Source organism: Melanostigma gelatinosum, assembly GCF_949748355.1.
Source record: "Melanostigma gelatinosum genome assembly, chromosome: 5".
In the NCBI taxonomy this organism is placed as follows: domain Eukaryota; kingdom Metazoa; phylum Chordata; class Actinopteri; order Perciformes; family Zoarcidae; genus Melanostigma; species Melanostigma gelatinosum.
Window position 1 is genome coordinate 15339289 of NC_136638.1, and position 23818 is coordinate 15363106.

The window sequence follows — 23818 nt, forward strand, 5'->3', positions numbered from 1 at the left end:
GTTGCTTTGAGTGCTGTGTGGGGAAAGGGAGGAAATTGAAAATCACAGGTTAACACCGTTGTAGAGGGCGACACATGTGAGTGTGAATTTGTTTATCAGCCACCTGCAGCAGTAAAAAGAACCCCAAGGAGACGAACGTGTCACACGTCTCACCACGCTACTCAGATCAACAGACAAGCAATTAGAAGGGAACAAAGGCGGCCCACACAAGGTCAAACCGAAGGCTTGAACATACACCGCGAGGCATCGTCACGCCTCTCAACAAATACACGCCTTGTCAGAATCAACAAGGAAACATCAGTTTCCATGTAACTTGTCTTGCCCTCCATTTCCTGCAAGTCAGCTTTTAAAGGGACTCTCCACTGTCTACAGTGCAGCAACTCCCTCCAAAGATGTTCATGCTCTCGGTTTGATAAGAAACATTTAAATTTTTTTTTTTAACCCCCTTTTCATGTCAGCCACTTTGCCATATTTTGGGGACTCCAGTGTAGGAGGGAGTAGTAATGTGTCTCTGTAAAGCAAAGAGGATGGAAGTGAGTTTAGTAATTACAGGAGTCGAAATTGCAGTAATTAGTCGCTGCATCATTCTCATTCTGTGTGGCATCCTCCTGCAGGTTCTGATGTGCAGAGGGGCCCTGAGACAAGTTCCATAGATTGCAGCTGAATGTACTTGAGCATATTCTGTGTGTGTGTCTACTGAATGCTATCCTCTAATCGACCTCCCCTACGCTCATCTGTTTGCCGGTCTGCTGTACTCTCACTGTTGCTCTCCGTTTCTGTACTATTTGTGAGCTTGCCTTTCTTACATATCGTCTCTGTGCCGTTTATGTTGCGCCGAAATCTTTCTACTTGAGATTTACTTTCGTAACAGTTGCCAGTGAGTGATGGCTGACATGCCAACATTGTCCAAAGGATCTATGAGCTGTTGGTCCCTTCTAGATAAAACGACAATTAATAAATTATTCATTCCAAATAACACCAGAAAGCTTCAGTATTGATAACGCACAGTCACTCAACATACATATTTGGTATTGACATACGCAGTAAAGTATCTTACCTTGTCTGAAACAGTCTACAGTGTTGTGTATGATCCCCTGGAAAGGTAAGCATCAAACTGAAGTGTAACTCAGCTTTAAATACACCACCAGGTAACACCCCATCTCTCGTGGGTTAACTTGCTCCACCATCACAGACCTCACTGTTAATCAATAACACAGAGACACAACTTAATGATGCACGGGGTGGGAAAGCACATTGTGTATTAGGTGATGAATGATGTTTGTTCAAACAGCTATTTTTCCCCCTGACTTGGGGCCAGATAAGGAGTTCAAGATGAAGAGGACTGTTGGATGTGATTGATGATCACCCTGGCTGTTGGAAGTTCTTCTAGTTCCACGTGCAAGAGAAGGAGAAATCTGACACCTAGTGGTAAAAGTTAGGAGAAAAACATCACATCTGCACGGGCGCCTCACGTCCACTCATATTTCCAAACAGCTGTTTTCATCACGTACTGTAGTTTGGCACAGAATAAAGCCAGGGTACTAAATGATAATTTCTTGCATGATATATGTCAGTGGAAGTATTTCATACACGTTAAGCATAATCTGCATGACTTGTGCGGGATGTTCAGGTGTTTATGGAACATTTCCAGGATTTAAGATGAAGCATGTAGGGATTGGAATTTAAATATCAGGAATATTTTCTCAGATCCTCTTAACACATATGTGCACACATTGACTTACACACACCGCTACTCACAGGCAAGGTCCTCCTCACCATGCCATAAACGCTGCGATTGCCTGAGTAACAGGGTAATTGTTAACAATTAGGGCAGCTATGCTTCTGTCACGTCAGCAGTGCTCTCAACCAGATCTGCTGACCTCAGAGTTGCATCCATGAACTCAGAGGAGCAGAACTTAATAACCCACTAGCCTAGAGTTGTTATTTTCCAAACTGTTGTGAGAGCTGGGAGCCAAAGAGAGATAACAGCTCTGTTGTTGTGCAGGCAGCTGGACCTGAGCCGAGGCTGCTGCCGTCAATGGCGGCGAGGGGATACATCCTTGAGATGTGGTGCTGCATTAAGCAGAGGAAGAGAGACAGAGACGTACAGGCACATATGGACACACACACGGCTAAATATCTGGCGCGGTTCCAGAGCTCTTTGCTACACCACCTCCCCGTGGTGCTGTTAATCCCCTCTCCAGATGCACAAGTCACAGGGAGGTTGCTGCTCAGCCTGGGGATAAAGCAAACAGAGGCCACCGGGTCGTCATGCACCATCCTGCCGCTCACAACACCTGCCAATCAATGAGCAGTATAGGTGCACGCTGTTAGTCCTCCTCTGCTCCCCAGTGGCTGGTTTATCCTGCATTAATCTTACACTGACAGCTACATCATGCTTTTAGTGAGCTTGCAGCCTGTCATCTGAATGAATCACAGAAACGTATATTAACTCTAGAGATATGTCAGTTAGCTGTGAACCGCCGGCTCTGGCGTCGCCATGTGGAGGCAATCCATCAATCATGAATACAGTGTGCTCTGAATTTCGACTTTAGCATCCATAAGTATGCTGATGACAAACTCAACCTTAAACTGAGGCCACATATGTATTGGCAACTGTTGCTATAATAATCAATGAAACAAGTACTTTTTAAAGAAAAAAAATGTTCAAAATGTACTGTTTGACTGCTGACATGTGAATATTTACTGTTTTAGTTAGCTATGATGGTGAATTAAATATTTTGGTTCTGGACAAACAATGTGAAGGAATCACTTTGTATTTTCTGAACAATTGGCAAATCATTTTAATACGTAAAACAGTGAGTTGCAGCCCTTATTTGGAGATTAATGTTGATAGACTAAGGATATTACTTGTGCCAAGCAGGATTTCATAACATGGTCAAACTTGTTGAAAACTGTTGAACATTTTAAATATCTTGGTACAGTCTCTAAAAATCTTCACATTCATGAAGAAATGAAAACAGCTTTTGATTGACTCAATCACAGAATTAACAGTTTACAAAACGATGAGTGAGTCTTTTAACATTCTACATCATTTTATCTCCAGAACGGCAGGTAGGAGAAAGTACCACATAGTATAGTTATGGACAAAATAAATTTGAAAACCTCAGATTAAGCTTTTACATCTTTGTGCTGCATGTTTTTCCACTCCGGAGGGAAACACTGCGATGAAGTTGTACTTTCTTGAATTCTAATTTCATTACTGGGGCGATCAATGTAATGATATAATAGCCTCTCAGTTATTATCCAATGGTTTATCTGGAATTTGTTTGTGGAATTTATTTTCAACCAATGATCACCTGAGCTGAAGGATGTTTGAAATACTCTGTTACATTGCATCATTGTCCAGTCTGTGGTTCAAGAAGGGGAAGATCTCCCAATGGCTGCCGTGATGGTTTTACCCTTATAAAGCGATCAAAAAGAGACTCTTCGCAGATTAAAGTACAGTGATATGCACACACCCATGCTAACACACAAACACCACAGCAGATGTGAGTCAGCGGTTTCAGTCAATATTTTTGGACCCCTCACAGCTGTCACTCTGTCAATTCATCAAGATACTCAATGGACAAGGCTGTGTTTAGAGCATACAGTACCTCGGTGCAGCATCAGATGTTTGATGTGAACAAGAGCCGAGTAAAGACAGTCAGCAGCATCACTTTATTGTCCATACACATTCAGTGCGGTATGTATACGACACTCACAGTACCATGAAACAGCATCATCACAGGTTTACAAGCGATTGTTTCAGTGTGTGCGAGCGTTCAATTTACCACGTTTTGTACAGTTTCCTTCCACGAATCAAATTCATTGCTCGTGTGTTTTCTAATCTACATCACAAATATCTTGATAGTATTTTGTATGTTTCCTTTTGTATGCATGTTAAGTGAAGTGACTGAAATGTCCTTTGGGCTAGGCCTTTGTTACTTTAGCTCTTCGGTAGAGGACGACGGCGTGTCAGAGCCGTCAGGACACTCCTGAAAAAACAGGGAGGCACAAAAAATACAGATCCAGCTCAACTGCATTCCCATGAAATATCTTACGTTTTAAACAGTGACATAGAAATAAATGCATAAGAGCTCTCTTTTCATACGTATTGCAATACAGTGGTGCAATGTAACTAAGTGTTTACTCTTGAGTACTGTACATAAGTACACATTTAAAAAGGTATTCCACTAAGTATTTCACTTTCCTTCATACTTCTACTCCTGACACTCAGACAGCTTTTGTAACTCGAGAGATTAGCTTTTCATTTTCTTCCTGCCCAGTGAAAACCGTGTTTCTTTGATTTTAAAAGTTTGTGATAAACAGAAGGATGAAGTGTTTCTTTGAGAGTTGACAAAATGGATAATGCATCGTCACAAAGCATAAGAAAAGTGGACTTTGTAGAGTTATGTGTCTCTCACAAAACAGCGACGCTGCAAACATAAGATGATCTTGTAGAATATGACACATAGCTGTGGATTAAACTATCAAACAACATATGAAAGGAGTTAAAATGAGCTCAACCTTAATTATCTACAACAGTAAAATGCAGCATACACAGATATTATTCAAGAAACATCATATATAATAGTAAAACAGACAGGGAACATTTTACTGCACAATGAAGTGAAGTATTTTCATAGTGTGGTATTCTGTGTGGTATTCTGACTTAAAATGCATCTGAATACTTCTTCAGATCCAAATAAATACAAATAGAAACGTGTGCACAGCTCACCTTCACTTTCTCCAGCTCTGGTCGGCCCGGGAGTGATTTTTGTGAGGAGAAGGACTGTAATGTGAGACAGGGGAGTCCCATTAGATCTGATGACTATAAAAGTACGGCACTACAAAAGGAAAAAGGGATGAAACACCAAACGGTATGAATGTCAGATTGCCGCTAACCTTCTTCGTCTGTTGCATCTCCTCTGTGGATTTGGACCTGTTTTTCATGTGCTTCTGAGGAGACGTGGTGGTGGGACACTAGAGACAGAGACAAAATATTATCACTCTGGTCTTGTCCAATAGGATCCTTCCTCTCCATCAGGCTTTCACACACCTCATTTGCCTTCTGTTCCATGGCTGACTTGGAGAAGTTCAGTGGTGATTCAATGATATCCTTTGGAATATAGTGGTTGTACAACTAGAAGGAAAGAGGAAGAGCTTCACACGTCATGTGGTTGCAAGACATTTTATAATTCTTTCGTTTACTGATCTAAACTGACCCAATCATTTCACTGTCATTTAAAATGAGACCAAAAAGCTGAACTGATCCCTGATCTTGCCAGCTGAAAAATCTGCAGTTCTGAACTCCTTTCACTAGATGGCGACTCTGACTCAGAGATCCAACGCTGTTGCTACTTCACTGATCTGAATGTTTTGTTGAATGATTTTCCTCAGGCGTTAAACCTTTGACTTTGGTCCCAATTATCACTCGGAAACACCACCAGACACTGCTGCTTTTATTCTTGCTTCTCATTTTGATTTGTAAAGACAGGAACAAAAACGCACCTGTTTCACCTTGAGTTGATGAGGGTTTTTGAGTCTTCATCCTACTGGCAGAAACTAACTAAAGGTTTTAAAATAAACGGTGAGTCCTATAACAGTAGAAATGGTCCACAGTCTGCCAGTTTAAGACTCAATTTGAACATTTGAAAAGGAGAGCCAGAAATATATCAATACCAGTTGGAGTCATGCAGGATAAAGAATGATTTCAGCACAACTAAAAGGCCACAATGATTACCAGCCAGATGCACAGCTGGTGGCAGGAGGCCTGGTGGCCGGGGACAAAAGACCTCTGGGTCTGGGTCCATTTTCATACTCCAACGATCTCAGTGGGGCCTGAATCAAAGTCTGCATCCGTCTGACATCTGACCAGTTAGATCATCAGATCAATCAAACATACCTCCTGGCATTTCGGAGTGAATGGATGGTTTGCTGATTTTGTATTCTGCTGATGCCTTTAGATGGTGGAGAGACACCAGGGTAAGATATCGGAGTTTTGAAGGCGCGGTTCACTGACGTTTCTCATTATAAAGCAAAACTAAATGTGCAAAAGAAAAACAGCTCAACACGACGTCCACTTACTTGATGTTTCTGAAGCTACTGTGTGTCGATCAGCAGAAAAGCACGACAGCTGAGCTCTAAAGGATGTTGCTGAAAGCTTCAGAAACACCAAGTCTAGCTTGTCCTTGTGCAGACCTCAAGATTATTACATTTGTAAGTTTTTCTAAAACTTCTCATTTCACATTTTTCTCTTTTGGCAATATCTGTTTGGCATTTGTTTAATGGCTAACATATTTCAGCATTAACACCTACTATAGTACAGTAACGCCCCTTAAGTCAAGGCTTAATCCCTTTAAAAGCCAGAGTGAGTAGGATTTGTCCATCATGGTTTATAAACACAACATTCAAACACTAGCCGGCGAGTTTAGCAATCATCAAGCTGATGGAGACGTTTGGTTTTCAGGGCCGTTAAAGCAAGTAATCATTGGGTTTAAGTAAATCTCTGCATTACATTCCTGATGATGGCGCGACAAGAATGTCCACAGAGATAAGATGAATTGTGTAGAAAGTCCCCTCCTGATGCATCTGAACTGACTCGTCTACCGCCGTGATCTTTAGTTGCTGCTCGACAGGAAGCATTCAGCCCAAGGCTCATGAAGAATGAATGCAAGCTGATCGACAGGAGCTCACTCACCTGCTGCGACGGCTGACGTCAGCGCCACAGTTGATGCTATTGGGGAACCCCATCAGAAAGTCCTACTTGGATTGTAATATTCAACAAGGCCTACCGAACAATCTGCACTAGAGGGACTGAGCCAGACGGGTTCCCAACTTATTTCATACATCAGGCCTATTATGCACACGCGTGTCGGTTCAGTTGGGTCACGCAAGACTGTTGTACTCCATGCACTTACACTAAAATGTGCATTAGGCTGCAGCCCTTTGAGGGATAGGAGGATAATCTCAGCCTTGATGGCAGGGCAGGCATTCAGCGAGTCCTGAGTGCGCTCTCTGACCAGCTCACAGGGATATGACCTTAATGAGTACGATGCTTGCCTAACCCCGTCTCTCCCCATGCTTTCCTCGGTCACCGTCTATCCCACTTTGGTTAGACGAGGATTCCGTTCATTTGTAGATGAGGCCAAGGGATGAAGGACCGCAAAGGCTACACTGAAGTGCATTTCCTTTGTAGCCGAGGTAGGAAAAACCCTGTGGCTTGGAGAACTGCTTCTCCATCGATTAGTCCGCATGAGCAAGCTAACAGCCAAGGAATCGAAAACACTACGCCTCTTTGTGGTATGCGTACATCCACAAATGACCCAAACTGCTCATTTATTATTACGTGGACATGGGCATACACAGACACAAAAGCAACACCTTGATATTCGCCTTAAAAGCTACTCAAGAACTTTTTCTGCAAGGATGGGCCAATAGAGTATTTTGCCACGCAGTCTTTTTTTTTTCCACCCTTTCATCATCGCCATGACTGAGACACTGCAAGAGGAGCATAATACATCTGAGGCAGCAAAGTTTAACAAAACTAATTAGCCTTTACAGCACAGAATAAAATGCTGATGTGAGGATCTGCATTGCAGAAGAAAATCTGTTCTTAAGATTTGAATCCATAACACCAGCAGAGACCAAGATTGTTGGGTCAACACTAATTAACTCCCCAACTGAGAGGCCCTACGTGAAGCTTCATGTCAGTGTCTGTAAAAGAGTTTCACAAATGAGAACATCTATATAATCACTGCTGTTGTCTTCTTAAAAAGGTCAACCCAAATGACCTGCAGACACAATCTGCAGGTGGTGGTCATCGATGTCTGTTCATTCCTTAGCAACAATGAAAGAAAATAATCCTTTCAGCTGTGAAGCGAGTGTCACTTTGGAGATAGTTTCCACTCCTCTGGGTCAACTAATCCCCATAATTCAAGTTCAATTGGTGAAATTGAAGCCTGCTGTGACATTCCCGCCTCGCCACATCTGTGCTGCTGAACATGCTAATCACAGAAGATCACATGCTTAGGATATGTATAGTTATAGAGGCTGTTATAGCACATGGCTGCACACTGAGGTGGTTAGGGCACCAAGGTGAGCGTGTGGACAGTAGGTGCACCGGCAGAAGAGAGCACATTAAGACGGCTGACAGTGCCAAGGACATAATGTCCTGTAATTGATGATGGGTTGTCTGTTCAGCCACGTTCAGGTGTGTGTGTGTGTGTGTGCGCCACACCCAAACTCCCCCCAGCTGGATGAATTTAGTCAATAGTCGACCAACACAGCTGCTCCCAACCTGAATCACAGCTTGATCATATGTATCTCACCTGATAACTGGATCAGTGATAATGAATCCACTATTGTTTTCATTTCTAAACACACTGAACACAGAGCCTGTCCTTCACCGGCTGAGCAGAATCTTTCAGTGCACAGTAATGTAAAGCATTTATCTGATGGATGGGTTTGGTTTCACACCACTTATGTATTCCTCTGCAAGACTCTCAAAAGGCACAGTGAGCTCCATTCAGAACTCCCATTAGCAGAGGATTGAGTTCAGAAAATAAACACTTCCCAGATATACAAAGCCTGTTTGTTATCCATCCCAATGCAGATTACAGAAAGCACCAAATAACAGATAGCAGAAAACATTGGCACGGAATGTGAGCTTTTCTATGATTGAGGAGACTAAGAGGTTTATCTCAAGACAGCATAAGACATTTAATCAAGCAATGAAATGCACTGAGTGACAGACGGATGAGAGAATGAATGATTGGAGTGACAGAGAGAGAGAGAGAGAGAGAGAGAGGGCAGGCTGACACATCCAATGAAACTACAAGCACAGCGATCGCCACAAAAAAATGAGATTAGTCAAATGCCTTGGGGATATTCAGACACTCACCTCTTTTTCTCGCTTCTCTCAGTACAGACGTTCAGTGGAGTAGATGGCACTCATCTCACTGCTGCTCTGGTGTCTGTGTGAGAGAGCACACCCCTCTCTGCCCATTCATAGCTCCGCTGACGCACCACTCATGCATGCAACACACACACACACACACACACACACACACACTAATAATGCCAGGTGTGACAGTCATGAATGCTAATGTCTCCAGCCTGGCAGATGAAAGCTGTGTGTGAGACACACAGGTAACATTTACTGATTATTGCTTCTTGCACCGTTTACTGTCTCAGGTTGATTTCCTCAGGGATCACATCAAGGTGGGTGAATGAGATGCTTTGCAACCCCCATACCGTCACATACTCTGAAATATGCATGCTGCTGACATCATCCATGTGGATATGAATCCATCTGTGACTCACTTGTCTTGGAACTGAAATAATAGCCAAATAAACCCCAAAATAGTCCTTCCGGGCTCCTTAACTGGAAATCACCTTCCAGCAACAAGTCTGTAGACGGATGACGCAAGTGATTGGCTCTTTATGAAGATTTGTAGCCAATCACAGCGCTGCAATGATCTGCAGTCACTGTGCAAAAAAAAAAGACATAATTACGCGACGCCATTTAGAGGGCGGTTTCTCTACCAGGAGCCACCTGAAAGGAACGAAATAATGTAAACAAAGCTAGTTACACTCGATACCTACACAGACCTGTTTCACACAGCCAGTCCACTGGGGCAGATGGGCCTGGCTGAACGTATGAAACCAAATCACGTAGCATTTGTCAAGCCACAAACAGAGCTCAGTGATTCATCACAGGAGGGCTAAAAGCTGAAACTTGGAGTCTTTGCCACAACAACAAAAACAGACAAAGGATCACCCTTCATCATTAAATGCTTTAATTCTTTAGACACACCCTGTGGGATTTTCTTTTGACGATCACATCTCATTCATTCCCTGCAGTTTCACATTACCAATTCATGATCTGCACCTTCAGAGGAGACAGAAAAACAGGACTTGACGAAGGCTTCTCAAAGTGACGTCACAGCAAACAAAATGCAGTAAGTACCACAAGCACACATTTGAAAACAGTAAGCACACAAAATAAAAATTTGTAATATAAAATAATAAAAACTCATCTCAGTAAAATATATTCAATAATCTTAATTCAAACAAAGAAAAAACAATTGTGCAATACACTTAAAGAAAGCCCTCGGTGACAGTCCTGAGCAGAAACATTTGTTTTCGAGTTCAAAGAAAAGCTCGACTGCAGCGTGAGATTGTGACGACGTAAAGCAACGTGAACTTCATACTGTACAGCGGGAACACATCGGGAAACATCTGCTTCAGGGCTTAAATGTTCAGCTAAAAACTTACTTTCCAAACAAGTTCGGATACATTAAACAATTCATAGCAAACATTCTTTCCATTGACATATGTAGTGTTTTAAAATGACACCATAAATGTTTGCAATGATCTTTCTTCTTTACATATTGCCTTAAGAGGCAAATTATCAAAAGCAGAGACGATGGCACACTGCGGTCTCAGAGCTTCTTTGTAAACAAATATAAAAAGTGCTGAACTAATTTCCACCGTCTTTGGACGGGATTGGTCTCATGACATTGTGAGACGTTGGTTGTAGTTTGTAATTGAGTCTTTGTCCATCCCACACGCAGAAAAGTCTTTCAAACTGCCGTTTCCCTTACGTCTTTGGCTTCAGCAGAGTCAGCGGTTTCCTGCGCTGCTCCAGCTGAACTGGACGCCTCCTTGGAGTCTGCAGTGGGGGAGCTGGTTGTACTGGGTTCCTCTGGCTTCGTGTCCCGTCCCTGGCCTGAGGCCAGCGTCAGGAACAGAGGGATCTCCAGCTGCTCTTTGGTCAAAAGGCCTCGCTGGTCATCAACCCTGCTGCACTGAGCCCTCGTCAGCATGTCCAGTAACCCTGACACACACACAGAACATCCCGGTCATTCCGACGACGTGTCAAATAAAGAACACTCTGCCGTTTTAAATCCGCCTCAGGTATTTAGATTTTATAGTCAGTGTCAACACAGTTTTAGAAAAACAACTACGTCTAAATAGTGATAGATAGATATTCAACATCACGCCGGGCAAGGATACTAGGAGTGGGCCAAAAGGATTAAAGGTTCTATCAATTTTACATTAGATATGAATGTAGAACATAATAGTTTATATTCTGCAGAGAAACTTGAAACTGAGTTAGTTTCTTCAGTTAATTCGTGACCTTAAAAACAGCAGCTGATAAAACAACGTAACTCCCAGGTCCATTTAGTAGCTTTGATATCACACAAGTTTCCTCAGCAGATGGAGTTTGCCCAGTCGTCACAATTTCATTTCTTTGCACTTCCATCTGCTGAGAAAGATTATGTGATGATTGAAAGGCCCAGAACAGCTTCTGAAGCCAGCTTGTGGTGAGAAACGTTTTTGCTTTGGCCTCTTCATTTTAATCTCACTATAGATTCCTTGTTATGAATGGAAAAATCTATCAGGCGTTGTCATGTCGAACCAATCCTACAAGATGAGATGTCCTACCCTCCATTTCGGGGTTTTTACTGGGCTTGGACTGAGTCTTGGCCCGGGCCTCCACTCCAACTGCACTCACTGCTCCTGCCTGGGACCAAAAAACAGATTCAGGTGTTATCAAAGCACAAAATACAGCTTTACAGGTTTTAAATCCGCGGAACATTTTAGGCTACACATTCTAGAAATCACACAAGGAATAAACCGGTTAATGAGATAGATGTTGAGGCTTTTCTGTTGATGTTCATAAGCCGCGGTCTGTGTCACAAACCGCTTCCCTTTTACTCTATAGTGCACTACATCTACATTCTATTTGTTGTTGTGTGAAGTTTCCTAAATGGGTTGAAAGAAAGTGTCCATAGTATGTACATTACTTTCTGCTAGCAATCCCACAATGCAATTCATCGCACTTCATTCCTCAGTTCCTACACAACCATTAAAATAAGTTATCTATACAATAGATTAAAAAAGGCAAGATGCCGACATGTTTGTTAATTATTGTCTAAATAAGAATATAATGAAGGATGCCACCAAGGTTGTGTCCAGAATGACTCCGTTGTTCACACACAGCCATGGTCTTCACTATATTCTGATGTAGATAATAACCTCGACAATCTCAGCAGCTCGCCTTGTAAGTATGACTTGTCAGTATTGTATGGATTTAGTTTCCTTCATGTTCAGCATTCTATTAACATTTCCTCACCTGTGTGGCTGCAGCAGAACCACTGGCCCTGGAAACGTTGGTCTGGTCTCTTCCTGTTCAAACCACACGAAAGACAAGTTTCACTTAACAGTGCTTTCACTTCCAATAGAAAACTAGTCTGCTACAGAACATGACTACCCAGTGTGTGAAACACCGACACAAGCCAAATAAAATACTCTCGACAATAAGACTTCAACTGGTATTTCTCAGAAACGACCACTAATCTAATCCATTGCCCTCTTCCTAAAGGCAGTGAATGGGGCTGAGGTAAGGAGCACTGATCCAAAGTGAAGTCTGTTCTGGTCTCCTCGCAGTTGAGAAATGAGGTGAACGAACTCAAACTGGCACAGCACTCAACAAGCCAAATGGACTCGGACATTTTAACCCCACAGAGATGAATGAAGACGCAGAGAGAGAAAGAAGTCAGAGCAGGAAAAGAAACAGGAACACGCAGACAGTGAAGCAGAAAAACCCGGGCATTAAAGTAGCCGGTGAAAGGACCCCGTGATAAGAGCCAAGAAATACAGAAACACTTTCTAGGACCCATTAAGAAACCATCATGTGAGTAAGAAGGCACAGCCAGAGTTCAAACGGCAGAAGAGAACAAAAAGCATCACCAATGTGTCACCCACATCATTGACAACAGTGGCTGCAGGGCTAGAATGCGCCTCCTCTGATTTGATCAAACTCATTTCATTTACTCGTTGGTTGCTTTTCATCGTGTGGCTGCTCGTGCTCTTGGGGGAGCAGTGTCGTTATTATTAAATGATGTTAACATTCACGTTGAAGTAAAACATTGGGTTTGAAAAAAGGTCAAGTGTATTAACCTTTGGTTTTGTCAAGCCGCAGAGTCTTATTGGCCAGTCTGAACACAGAGCCGGTCATGTTCAGAGGCTCGTCGCTTCCAGCCTGAAACGAACAAGGAAGTAAGATCTGTCGAAAAGATGCTGACACACACGCAATCAGTGGCACAAAGAAAAAAAGGGACTAGATGCATAAAATGCACATCAATGAATTACAAACAAGTAATCCTAGTTACTTATTCCAATAGCAAAATGCTGCAACGTATTACATTTTCAAATGACAGATATTAACATGATCAGTGACGTGTGAGGGGTTGCCTAGCAGACGGAAAGAATAAAAAGAAAAATTTTAAAAACGTGTCGGACAAGTCGACTGCTTTGAAAAGTACGGCTGAGTCAATGTGAATTTACGAGATGATTGCAAACCAGAGTAATCAGTTAAGTGATTCTTTTACAATTAAGAGAAAGTTCTATCAATAATTTAAGCACCGCCTCCATGACATGTTTCATTCAGCTCACCATGGTGACCAGGGCCTCCTGCGGCTTGACGTGGTGTTTGTGCAGCACGGCAGAGAGCGCGTCCTGCAGCGTCTTACTGGACTTCACCATGATCCCAACCGTCTTACCGGTGAAGGCAATCTCCAGCCTGAAGCACACGTGCATTTCAATGATCCCGCTCACAGTGAATACAGTGGCACAGCATCATTAACATCCAATCGTACAAAGCCTGCCACTCAGTGATAGCTTAGCAGGAAATACAAAATTGGACATTTGATAATGTATTCAATGCCAATGATGACTCATCCATGTCTGGTGTTAACAGGACTTCCCCCTGATGTGGTGAGAAGTTGCATGGAGTGGTGAAGACGAGGGTGTGAAAGCCCGCTGAGGGTGACAAAGAAAAAGCAAAAAGAGGAAATGACACAAGTCGACTCACGTAAACGTCACCCTGAGCTCCAGAGAGACCTGCTGATCCCTGAGCACCGAGCAGTCCTGGTCCAGAGATAAGGGTTGCTGCAGAGAGAGCAAAGGTGTGCCACACACACACAGAAGTGACTTTCAGAGACGTCAGCATCAACTGAGGATACTTTCAGAAATGGAGGGAGTGAGAGGCCGGGAGGATGTTAAAAAGAGGAAGAGGGTAGTCATCTTTCTCATACCGCCTGTTGCAGAACAACTCTGCAGTACATAAATACCTTTGAACAGCTTTCTTGATTTTAAGCTGCGGCTGCAGACAGAGCAGCTAAGTCCTCACCTTGTCCTTGCCATGAAGGTAGATGATGACATCTTTCAGCGGGAAGCCCCTCTTCTCACACAGGCTAGCCAGCATGTCTTTGATGAGGTGGCCGCTACGCGTGGGGGCCAGCGAGGCGCTGCCATCGGGCAGGTAGACACAGCAGTAGCCCCCCTCCACCCCGATCCGACTCCCGCTCCCCTGCTCTGGAGGCCGGGGACTCAATCTGCCATTCTATGCCACAGATGGAAAGGAACAGTTCGTTAAGAGGGAAAAAATATACTTCAAAACAACAGAGCTCGGCACTCTGTCAGATTTTCTTCTAGTCTGCGATTCGTCTACTTGAACACAGTATTTTCTTCATGTGTGCCCTGTTGCACTGACCTCTATCTGCCTGTAGATGGAGCCGAGCTCGACACTGCTGCTCGATTTGACAGACACGTGGGACTCTTTTCGGGAGACTGAGCCATGGTTGTTGGATGAATCTGTTGTTATCAATAAAAGGAAATGAACAAAAACAGAGCCAAAGAGAAATTGTGGGATAAAGTCACAGGATGTACATCAAGGCATATCTACCTCCCCAGGATCCTCTTTTCTGTCCCTGTTTACCTGGCAAGCTGTTGGAGTCCAACTTCTTATTCTGTTTGAGATAGTGATAGAAGAAACACAACAGCAAAATTGAAAGCAGCAATCATGTTTTTCTTCTCCCTTTCCTGCCCCTCAGTCACTCTACCTTCTTGTTACTTACGGGGCTTCTGGTGGACACGTCCTCCCAGGATCCCGTGCGGACCGGCTCTGTAGAGAGCTGAGGCACAAGTTTACCTCCTACGCCTCCCAAGGTGCAGCTTTGGTAGAGAGGGGAGCGCACAAAGCGCCTGTAGCTGTCCATCTTCATCAGTTTGAATATCTGACACAGAGCGGGGGCAGTTGAACACACGCCAAGCAGAGGCACCAACAAAGAATCACTGCATCACTGAGCTGAAAGAAGAGTGTGGACTCCGAACAGACCTGTGCTTGGGCCTTGTTGAACATGTCGGGTGTGGGCTGTTCCAGGTCCTTCTCCTCCGTCTTGGCTGTGTCATCGATGTTGACCGAGTAGGGAGCGCTGTCAGACAGGTAGGTGTTGTAGATGGAGCGAGCTGCTGGTTTCAGCTGGGAACACAACACCTCCATCAGACTGAAACCTCCTGAAGATCAGATATCAACTAAACTACCACATCTGGTCAACAACTACAAAAATAAGTTCCAGCATTCTAATGAAGAGTATGTATAGATAGAAAGAAAGAAAGAAAGAAAGAAAGAAAGAAAGAAAGAAAGAACACACAACAGCAATATAAATCACAATAGGTCAGAAGATTCACCGTGTGAAGAGGTAAAAAAGTGCCATCATACCTCTTCCAAGGCGCTGGCTTTGATCTTCCTGAATTTTTCGCAAGCTTGCCAGAATAAGATGTTCTCCGCACTCACCTCAGACATCAAGAAGGACTGTGGACAAAGACACGTACACTGTATGAACACATGTGGCACGCCTTGTGAGAGGTTGCTAGAAAACACTAGATTTATTCCGGAACATAAAATCACAACATAACCTTGTGTGTCGAGTGTGTCTCACCGTAAACTGGCGGACTCCATAAGGGTCCTCCAGCAGCTTCTCAAAGGAGACGGCCCAGCCCAGCACACCGCTGGCCGGGCCGGCCTCCCCGCCCGGAGTCCCTGGAAGGCTGGAGCTGCTGCCTCCACAGCCCCGTGCAGACATGTTCAACTCTACACATGCGAACACAAAAACACACCCATTTATCAGAACAGAAAAACATGACCAAGAATGAGACTGATTTAGATATTTTCTCCTGTCGTGCACAGACATGTTTCTGTTCGGAGAAATGCAAGAGATTGTCAGCCTGCACGTTGGTCTGTCACGCTTACCTCCTTCTGACACCGCCTGGCTCTGTGAATAGAGAGACAGAGAGATAAGGTAGGGAACAACCTCAAAACAAATATATGATCATTCCTATGGCAGTAGTTGAGAAATCCAACATTCCCTTCATTGAATCTGAATTATATTTAAAAAAAAGACTTCTCCTTGAAGCTGCAATCAAAAGTAGAGCACAGAACAAAAAACAGGAGCCGTTTAGGACATTTAAATATTACAGCAACAGCTTTACAATACTCCCAATGGTGTTAAGACAGAAGCTATAGACACACACACTGAGGCCTACATTTAGGAAGTGAGATGTGAACACCAGCTGCATGTTTTTTGGCCTTCTCCCTTCTGTGTGACAATGCAGTGCAATGCAGTCAAGCCGTTTTCACAGGAAGCGGTTGTGACACTGATGACAATGGCTCTCATTCAGCTTTCAGAACTCACAAAATGCACATCTTGTAAAAGTCCTGTCATCAATTTGAGCACCGTCAGTTAAATACTGCACACCAGTAATAATAATAATTCAGGGGTCCTGGGTTTTAATCCAGAGGCCGTTCTGTTTGGCGTTTACATTGCGCTGCTCTGGTTTATTCCCACGGTCTAAAGCTGCTCAGAGGCGTGAAAGTGAGCGTCTGTCCATCAATGGAGTCTAGTCCAGTGAGTTGCAACATGCTCAGAGTGCACGCTATCAGTGTAACGTTTTTAAAATAGACTTGAAGGAAACATGGCCATCATTAACAGTTAGAATGGCATTAGGGTAAATATAAGATTAGGGAACTACAGGAGGTACATTCAACATTTCACAATTGATAAAACAGAAAAATGGGCGAAATCGATGTAAAGGGTTATATTTCTGCTGAAATTGGGAATATGGTGCCACTTTATAAATTGGGATTATCTGCATGTTTTTTACATTTTAGAAATTCACAAATATCTTGCTTCACAAGTTGTTTAATGTTAATCAGATAATAGTAAGCTAAATCTAGTTACTTCTTTTTTGTTCTGGTAGTTTTTACTTTTCATACTCTGTAATATCTTCTTTATTGTGAGTTGGTTTATCAGCTATTTATTGTAAAAAATAAAAAAATAAAAGAGACTTATCAGGTCTCCACAGCAAACGTGCAAACTATTGAGAAGGTACAGGTCGTACTGGGAGTGAGAAAACTCAGCATCCACCAATGTGACTCAAAAAACGCTGCGTTAGTATTAACCATGAGACAGAGGCCCATCTCCTGTGTAGAAGTAGACGGTAAACAAACTCTTCAAGAGGAATTGTATTGATGTTTTTTTTACCTTAAATAAATGAACAGGGAGAAGATATACTGTATGCATGCTCATTTTAGATCACACAAAGAGAAAGTGTTTGACTCTTGGCCATTGATAAACTCTGTGATGAACTCTGCCCATATAAGGTCGACATGGGCTGGCAGCTTGTGCAGGTGTGAGCTCCACTGTGGCTCCGCCTCTTCACTTCTTTGCTCCACTGCTCAAACTCTGGCTCCAAAAGCACAACATGTCGGTGCCCACAAACACAAAGTGCAATGAAAACAAACGTCTCCTCAGTCTCGTGCACCTTTCGTCCTCATACACCGTCAGAGGAGAAATATCTGAGGATTAGGATTCTCTGCAAAGCCTTTGAAGGAGACAAAAGATATGCAAACTCACTATGCGATGGCAGAGTCTGATGCAGAACAAACAGGAACATTTGCAATCACTCAAAATGCACAGAGAGCAAATTTGTCTTGCCCCTGTGAAACACATCTTTATAAACACACGCGCACACACACTTTCACACCTTCTGCAGAGCTGGACCAATTAAAAAAACGTGTCGCTTTCACACAGGAGTAGACTGAAGCCTTCTCGGCCTACACATGACAGCTTGCACGATGGACACGACTTGGTTTCCGCTTCCGACTCAAGCGGGCCTGATCCATTGCCAACAGCTACACACTGTTCACTTCTGAGGGGTGAAGACGGACAATGCAAGCAAACACAAGAAACTGCTCCACCATACTCAACAGTACGCACACAGCTAAAGCAGACTGATAAAAAAAAAGCGGCCCAAACTTTGTTTACCAAATCATGTGAGGACTATAAATAACCGGTACGCAACACGACTCAAAGTCATTTCTCACAGTACGTTTACATTCTTGAAACTCTCTATGAAAAGCCTTCTGCCGCATAAACAGACCACAGGCTCCAAAGAACACTGCACAACTAAAACAAAATGTACCCAACAGAAGTGCTGCCATGTTTACTCACCATGTGGCCCACAGGAATCCCTAAAGCATTGCATTTCTTCGCCATGGCGGCTCACACACCCAGACTACAAGGAGTGTTTATGCGATGGCACACTGTCAGGGGACACGGTGAAGTGCTCCACCCAAAACATGTTGCACACTCTTCATGCATACACACAGAAATTCAGCATTTTGGGTCCTTCTGTTACTTCCTGCCTGTAAGGGAAGTCTTGCTATAGCAACAAAGCCACAAAAGAGGAAGTATGGTTACTATGATCACACTGCTGTCAGCCTACATCTTGAGAAACACGATGATGTGGGAACACAGACAAGACGAACGCACTCACAAGTTACTAGACGCAGCTTACACTCGAGCTGAAATGTCACTTTTCTTTTTTAGCCATGAGTGAAGTTTCCTTGTACTTGGAAGTTATTGAGATTTTGACATTAAAAATACAAAACCGAGGCCTCTTGATATTCACTCATTTTGAAGATGGTAATCCTGCCTTACAATAGCTGAAGTCAAAATCATGGTGTTCTCCAAACATCACTCAACTTCTACAAGATGCAAGAGAAACTTCACATCTCGTAAACAGGCCTTCTCTTTTAAATGAAATCATTATAGGAGTAATATTCTGCTGTAATTCCAAGTAGTGCAAATTATACACTTTCCTTCCTGAAACACAGTCATGCACGGACGCACTCTCCCATGAACTTGTGTGTGAAATGGTCATCTTGCCTTCCAGTCCGCCATGAAGCCAGTGACCGTGGTCGTGGTGCACCGGTTGTCATATTTCCTGAATTGCCTTTGTGCTGCAACTTTTGCCAGGCGGGAGAATCTGTGACAAAGTCCTCTGAGAGCGAACATCTTCAGAAAGCCGATCACACAAAGTCACCAGGTCACAGGTACTCAACAGCTTCGATCCCAACGTTACCTATTTGCTGAGTCCCAGGTGAAGCAGGGCCTTTTAATTAACTGTGCACCTGCGACTTATCAATCAGCTTACACGCGTCGACAACTTCCCTGTCTACTTTTGCTTGGATATATCGAAAGCTTTTTGCTAAATGTCTAACTTAATGTGCAGCTTTTGAGAAGTAATGTGAAAGCACATATTCGACACAGATAAGCAAATTGTATGTACGAGACAAAGGCAAAGCATCCTTTACCTGCAATGCAGTTTAGCTTACACACAAATTGTATCAGGGGAAAAAGTAAAACGAAATGAAAGCACAAGATTGTGGCATGAATAAAAACTTGAGGAGATAAAAGAAACCACAAGGCCTGAGTCTTAAGATAACAGGAAAAACAAATTGATTGGCAACAACCAGCCAAGTTCAACGTGATCTTCACTCCTGTACATTATCTATGATGAAGGAGAGACAAAGTGACTCACACGTGATTTTAATCCACAAACCAGTTTTGTTATTTCCATGTGGAGTTTGAATATTCCCCTTGTGTCTGTGTTTTTTTTTCTGTTTTCCTCCCACAGACCAAGCACATGCAGGTTTGATTACATATAACTCTAAATTGCCTTTTGGCTGTTAGGTTTAGGAGCGTGATAGCATTTGTCTTTTGCAATCTGTCCAATGTGCACCCTGCCTCTTTCCCAGTGCATGCTGGGATGGGCTCCAGCTTCTTATGACCCTGATGGGATGAGAGTAATGAAAAAAGATGGGTGATCAGCAGCACTCTCTACTGGTCAACTCCACAAATATATACTGTGTATGAAGGCTCCGGATGATTTCAATGAAAGATGATATTGTATTTCCAAGCTTCAGTTCTACAGAATTGGGCCATAATCCCCCAAAGGTCCGGGAGAGTTATCCCTATGTGTCACATTATACAATGTCTGCAAAGGCAGAATAGTTTGCTTAAGCAAACCACTGATTTGCTTATAACAGGTTGCACGTCAGCATGCTGTCTCTGTCTTTTATATCCATGTGTCTGTCTCTTTGTCAATTTCTTATTCTATCCATTTGCAAAAAGTGTAAAAATCACATAATGTTAACCTAAATGTTACTCGACAACATAAACAGCAGCAGCCTCACCGTCATCGTGACCATCACTCCCATCTATAAAACACACAAACGGAGATATTGTTTGTGCCATTCGGTTCCAGGACAGAATGCATTTGCATGGGTATCAGCGTTTATAATCAGCTCGTGCCGTGCCTTTTGGTGATGCAGAGACCAACAGGTTAGGCAAAACAGAGCATCATTCACCTGTGCGTGTGAGGAGACAACACCACCACAGGTAACAAGAAAAACGCTTCAGCATTATTTTCTACTTGTATGATTATATTTGGTATGTGTAAAGTGTAAATGTAGTTAGCTTAGGACTCTCATTCTTACTTTTTGACTCTTTTCCAACAGAGAATGTTTATGAGAGGGGTATTTCTAAATATTTTGCTTGGCCACCTCCTCAGAGGTAAGTATAGCCACTTATGAATTTGACAGTTGATATCCAGTATATGACTGTTTAGCTGTCCACGTAAACATTTATTTCGATTTGTTTTAACTTCATTTAAGCTGGAGCTGGCGCTACCTGTGTTCCTGTCGAGTGTCTGAGATGTAATGCCACAGGAGAGAATCAGACAGGTAAGAAAAACACGCTATTTATAAGCTACATTTGGAAATGTTATGTGCGTATTGTTATGCTAATATAGCTGAACATTGTCTGCCATTAAATAAGGAGAGAGGTGAAATTCATTGGAAAAATGTTGTTCATGCTCTTCGTTCGCTATAGATTCTTGTCTACTCTGCTTAAACAACACAGGGCGCATCGACGGTGAGTGCATCTTTCTTCTCATTTGTTTACGTGAAGATCAATCCTATGAATTTTACATGGCACATTAGGTATAGTGATCGGCAGTGGAATGGCAGTAGCACAACGAGGATATTCGAACATGGCAAACATAGGAGAATACATAATGTAATTGGACAATAATGTGAATGCTACATTTGATTGATCTCTTTAACTCGTGTATGACTGAGGGGTTTTACTGTGTAGAATAAGTTAAGTGAATAAGTTCTCAGAAAAAACTTGTATGTTGTTTTATATCTTAAAATAACTGGGAAGTGTCATGTGTGCTCTGTTGTAAACAAAATGCTTATTGTGAAGATATTCATTTCCATGTTTACTCTCGTACCTACAGATATTCCACCAAACTGCAAAGAAGGTAACCTGTAACAATATCCTCGTCTGTGGCAGTATACACACAAACACATAACGTGACAGCTATATGCTAACCTAAAACTATCACTGTTACTCCCCTCCGTATAAATGTTTTCCCTGCCCATCAGACTTTCAGGTTTCTGTCAACAGCACGAGACCCGAGCTAAAAGAGGGCGATGACATCACTCTGACATGTCTCCATAACCTTCCCAATTTGAATCTGACTTTTGGGTGGAAGAGGGACGGGGAGATCCTCGATGGCAAAAATAAACGCAAGCTGCATCTCAAAAATGTGTTGGCACATAAAGGAGGCGAGTACATCTGCTTTGTGAACAGCCCGTGTGGCTGTTACAAGTCTGCGCCACACAAAGTCACTGTCGAGAGTAAGTAGACGTCCCACAGTCTAAGGTAGACATCTCCCTGCTTATTTCACACAGCTGCAGATTCCATGTGCCTCTGTGATGTAGATTTGAATTCATTAACCAGGCTGAAAATAGTGCATTGCACAATTTTGAAATTGAAAATGAAAGAGCTGGAACATTCAATGAAGATATGAATAATAAAAATGCACAGCTCAATGACCCTTGATAGCATGCGTCTTCACTGTCTGTCTGTGTTTCTGCCTTTGTAAATGTGTTCATCCAGACAAAACTGTGGTGCTCCTGATAATCTGCGTTGGTTGTGCTCTGGTCCTGGTCGTGATTATGGGCCTGGCTATGAAGTTCAAGCTGAAAAGAGACAGCGGTAAAGACATTAGTTCAGGTTGTTTGTGGTATTACACAACACGTAGACAGAGAACATTGTCTCGAATGCAAATCATGATTAAACATAGATATAGTGTAGGGCTTTGTTGCCCCATGGTGCACACATTGTACATTTCAAATACTTCATGTTTAAATCTGCTTATAGAGCTTCTTTGCATAAGAAGATTAACACTCATATATGTCCAAATATGTTGATCTTCTCATCGAACTCTTCACCTAAAAGCAAAAAGACATATTATCCTCGTCTTCAATATTTGCATCCTGCTAATCTTAGAATTCCAGGTTTGACTTCTCTCTATGTACATCATAAAGTCTGACACCTCCCCTTTCTGTCTCTCTGCAGCTAAACACAAAGAGAGGAGGGAGCAGAGGGCGAGGGAGCAGAACAGCGCTCCAGCTACATTGACACCAAGAGAGTCCTAAAGAAGAACCACCTTTACCTTCAGAAGTGATGAATCGTGATTTAGAATCAGAACCGTTTATTTCCCCAGAGTATGTTGCACATACAAGGAATATGACATGGTGGATAGTGCATAACATTAAAGAATCAACATAGTGCAAAAAAAGTGATATTGTTTCATCATTTTCTGTTGATGTATTTGTGGAAGACATAAAACTTCCTTGAGGAAGTGTGTGTGATAATTTGAGGTCACAAGTTTATGTTTTTGGCCATTTCCAGCCCAGTGGAGCCTGTGTTTGGCACAGCATTTGCCCAGAAAGCCTGTCCAGTTGAGGAAAAGAGTCTAGAAATGTTTGAATCCAGACGCAGCACATGCGTGCACAAACTAATCCCCATGAATGCGCTACTCACAGGAACCAACACAAACAGACGACCCAAACGCAGCAGCTTTATAGCGGATATATGGGATGATAATGCTATCTCCCAAGAGAGGAGTGGATTTGGGATTTGAGAGTTTATGAACACAAAAATCATAAATTCCCATGGTCCACCAACATGATATAATCCTTTGAGGTGTATGCGTTGGACTCTTCTGTCTACTATTCCCATGCTGCTCTGAGGGCCTTTGGTTTCTGTGTTAACAGCATGTTTTCCCCTCAGCCATATGGCAAAATATCTGAACTTTTTTTCTCTTTTCCTCCTCGTGATATAATAATGTGTGAGTGTGTCAGGAAGGACTGTTTATTCAGTTTCCTCCTATAGCAGGTGGCTAAGGGATAATCCAGGTAAAGCCACTGCATAGTGGAGGTGGCGGGATAGACGGAGGAAGGGGGAGGGGGGATGGAGTGGCCTTTGCGTGGATGACTAGGGCTAATTCTGGCCTCCTAATCCCAGTCCCGGCCACCCTCCCCCGCTCTCAGTGAGGAGCGATTGACGCCCAGGTAGCCATTACTATCACATACACACATAGCACTTAACCCAGTCAAGTTGACAGAGTGTAAAGAGGGAAAAGACAGAGGCTACTGGAACCTTTTCTGGATAGTTAACCTGCGTGACCTGGATCGCTGGCACACCTGCGTTAGCTTCACTGGAGAATGTAGCGGCAGCCCTCCAGCCAAGCCACAGGAAACGTCACC

General features: G+C 43.0%; 1 protein-coding gene and 1 long non-coding RNA gene across 3 annotated transcripts; both read right to left on the reverse strand.

Moving 5' to 3' along the window:
- Positions 1-3754: 3754 nt before the first annotated feature.
- LOC306777103 lies at positions 3755-8977 on the reverse strand. Its single transcript, XR_013771959.1, has 5 exons — positions 8906-8977; positions 5063-5146; positions 4909-4986; positions 4742-4795; positions 3755-3998 (listed from the first exon to the last, which is right to left on the reverse strand). It is a non-coding gene; the product is annotated as an uncharacterized lncRNA (long non-coding RNA).
- An 870-nt stretch (positions 8978-9847) lies between these two features.
- LOC306777687 (regulator of G-protein signaling 14-like) lies at positions 9848-18502 on the reverse strand. Of its 2 annotated transcripts, none has more exons than XM_079268902.1 (15): positions 18366-18502; positions 16106-16127; positions 15795-15946; positions 15575-15667; positions 15191-15334; positions 14931-15089; positions 14792-14822; positions 14567-14667; positions 14204-14416; positions 13886-13962; positions 13468-13594; positions 12973-13054; positions 12146-12198; positions 11455-11533; positions 9848-10843 (listed from the first exon to the last, which is right to left on the reverse strand). In XM_079268902.1, the coding sequence occupies exons 1-15, from the start codon at positions 18408-18410 to the stop codon at positions 10590-10592; spliced, it is 1632 nt and encodes a 543-aa protein (XP_079125028.1). In that variant the 5' UTR covers positions 18411-18502; the 3' UTR covers positions 9848-10589. The 2 variants fall into 2 exon arrangements, with proteins under 2 accessions (XP_079125028.1, XP_079125027.1); XM_079268901.1 differs by having other exon boundaries at positions 14759-14822.
- Between the last annotated feature and the right edge of the window lie 5316 nt (positions 18503-23818).

Coding starts and splice junctions, on each gene's coding strand:
- LOC306777687 (XM_079268901.1), bottom strand. CDS start 18,410: ATGGCGAAGAAATGCAATGCTTTAGGGATTCCTGTGGGCCACATG. Junction 15,668..15,794: donor ATGGAGTCCGCCAGTTTACG/GTGAGACACACT, acceptor CTTTGTCCACAG/TCCTTCTTGATGTCTGAGGT. Junction 15,090..15,190: donor TCAACAAGGCCCAAGCACAG/GTCTGTTCGGAG, acceptor GCTCTGTGTCAG/ATATTCAAACTGATGAAGAT.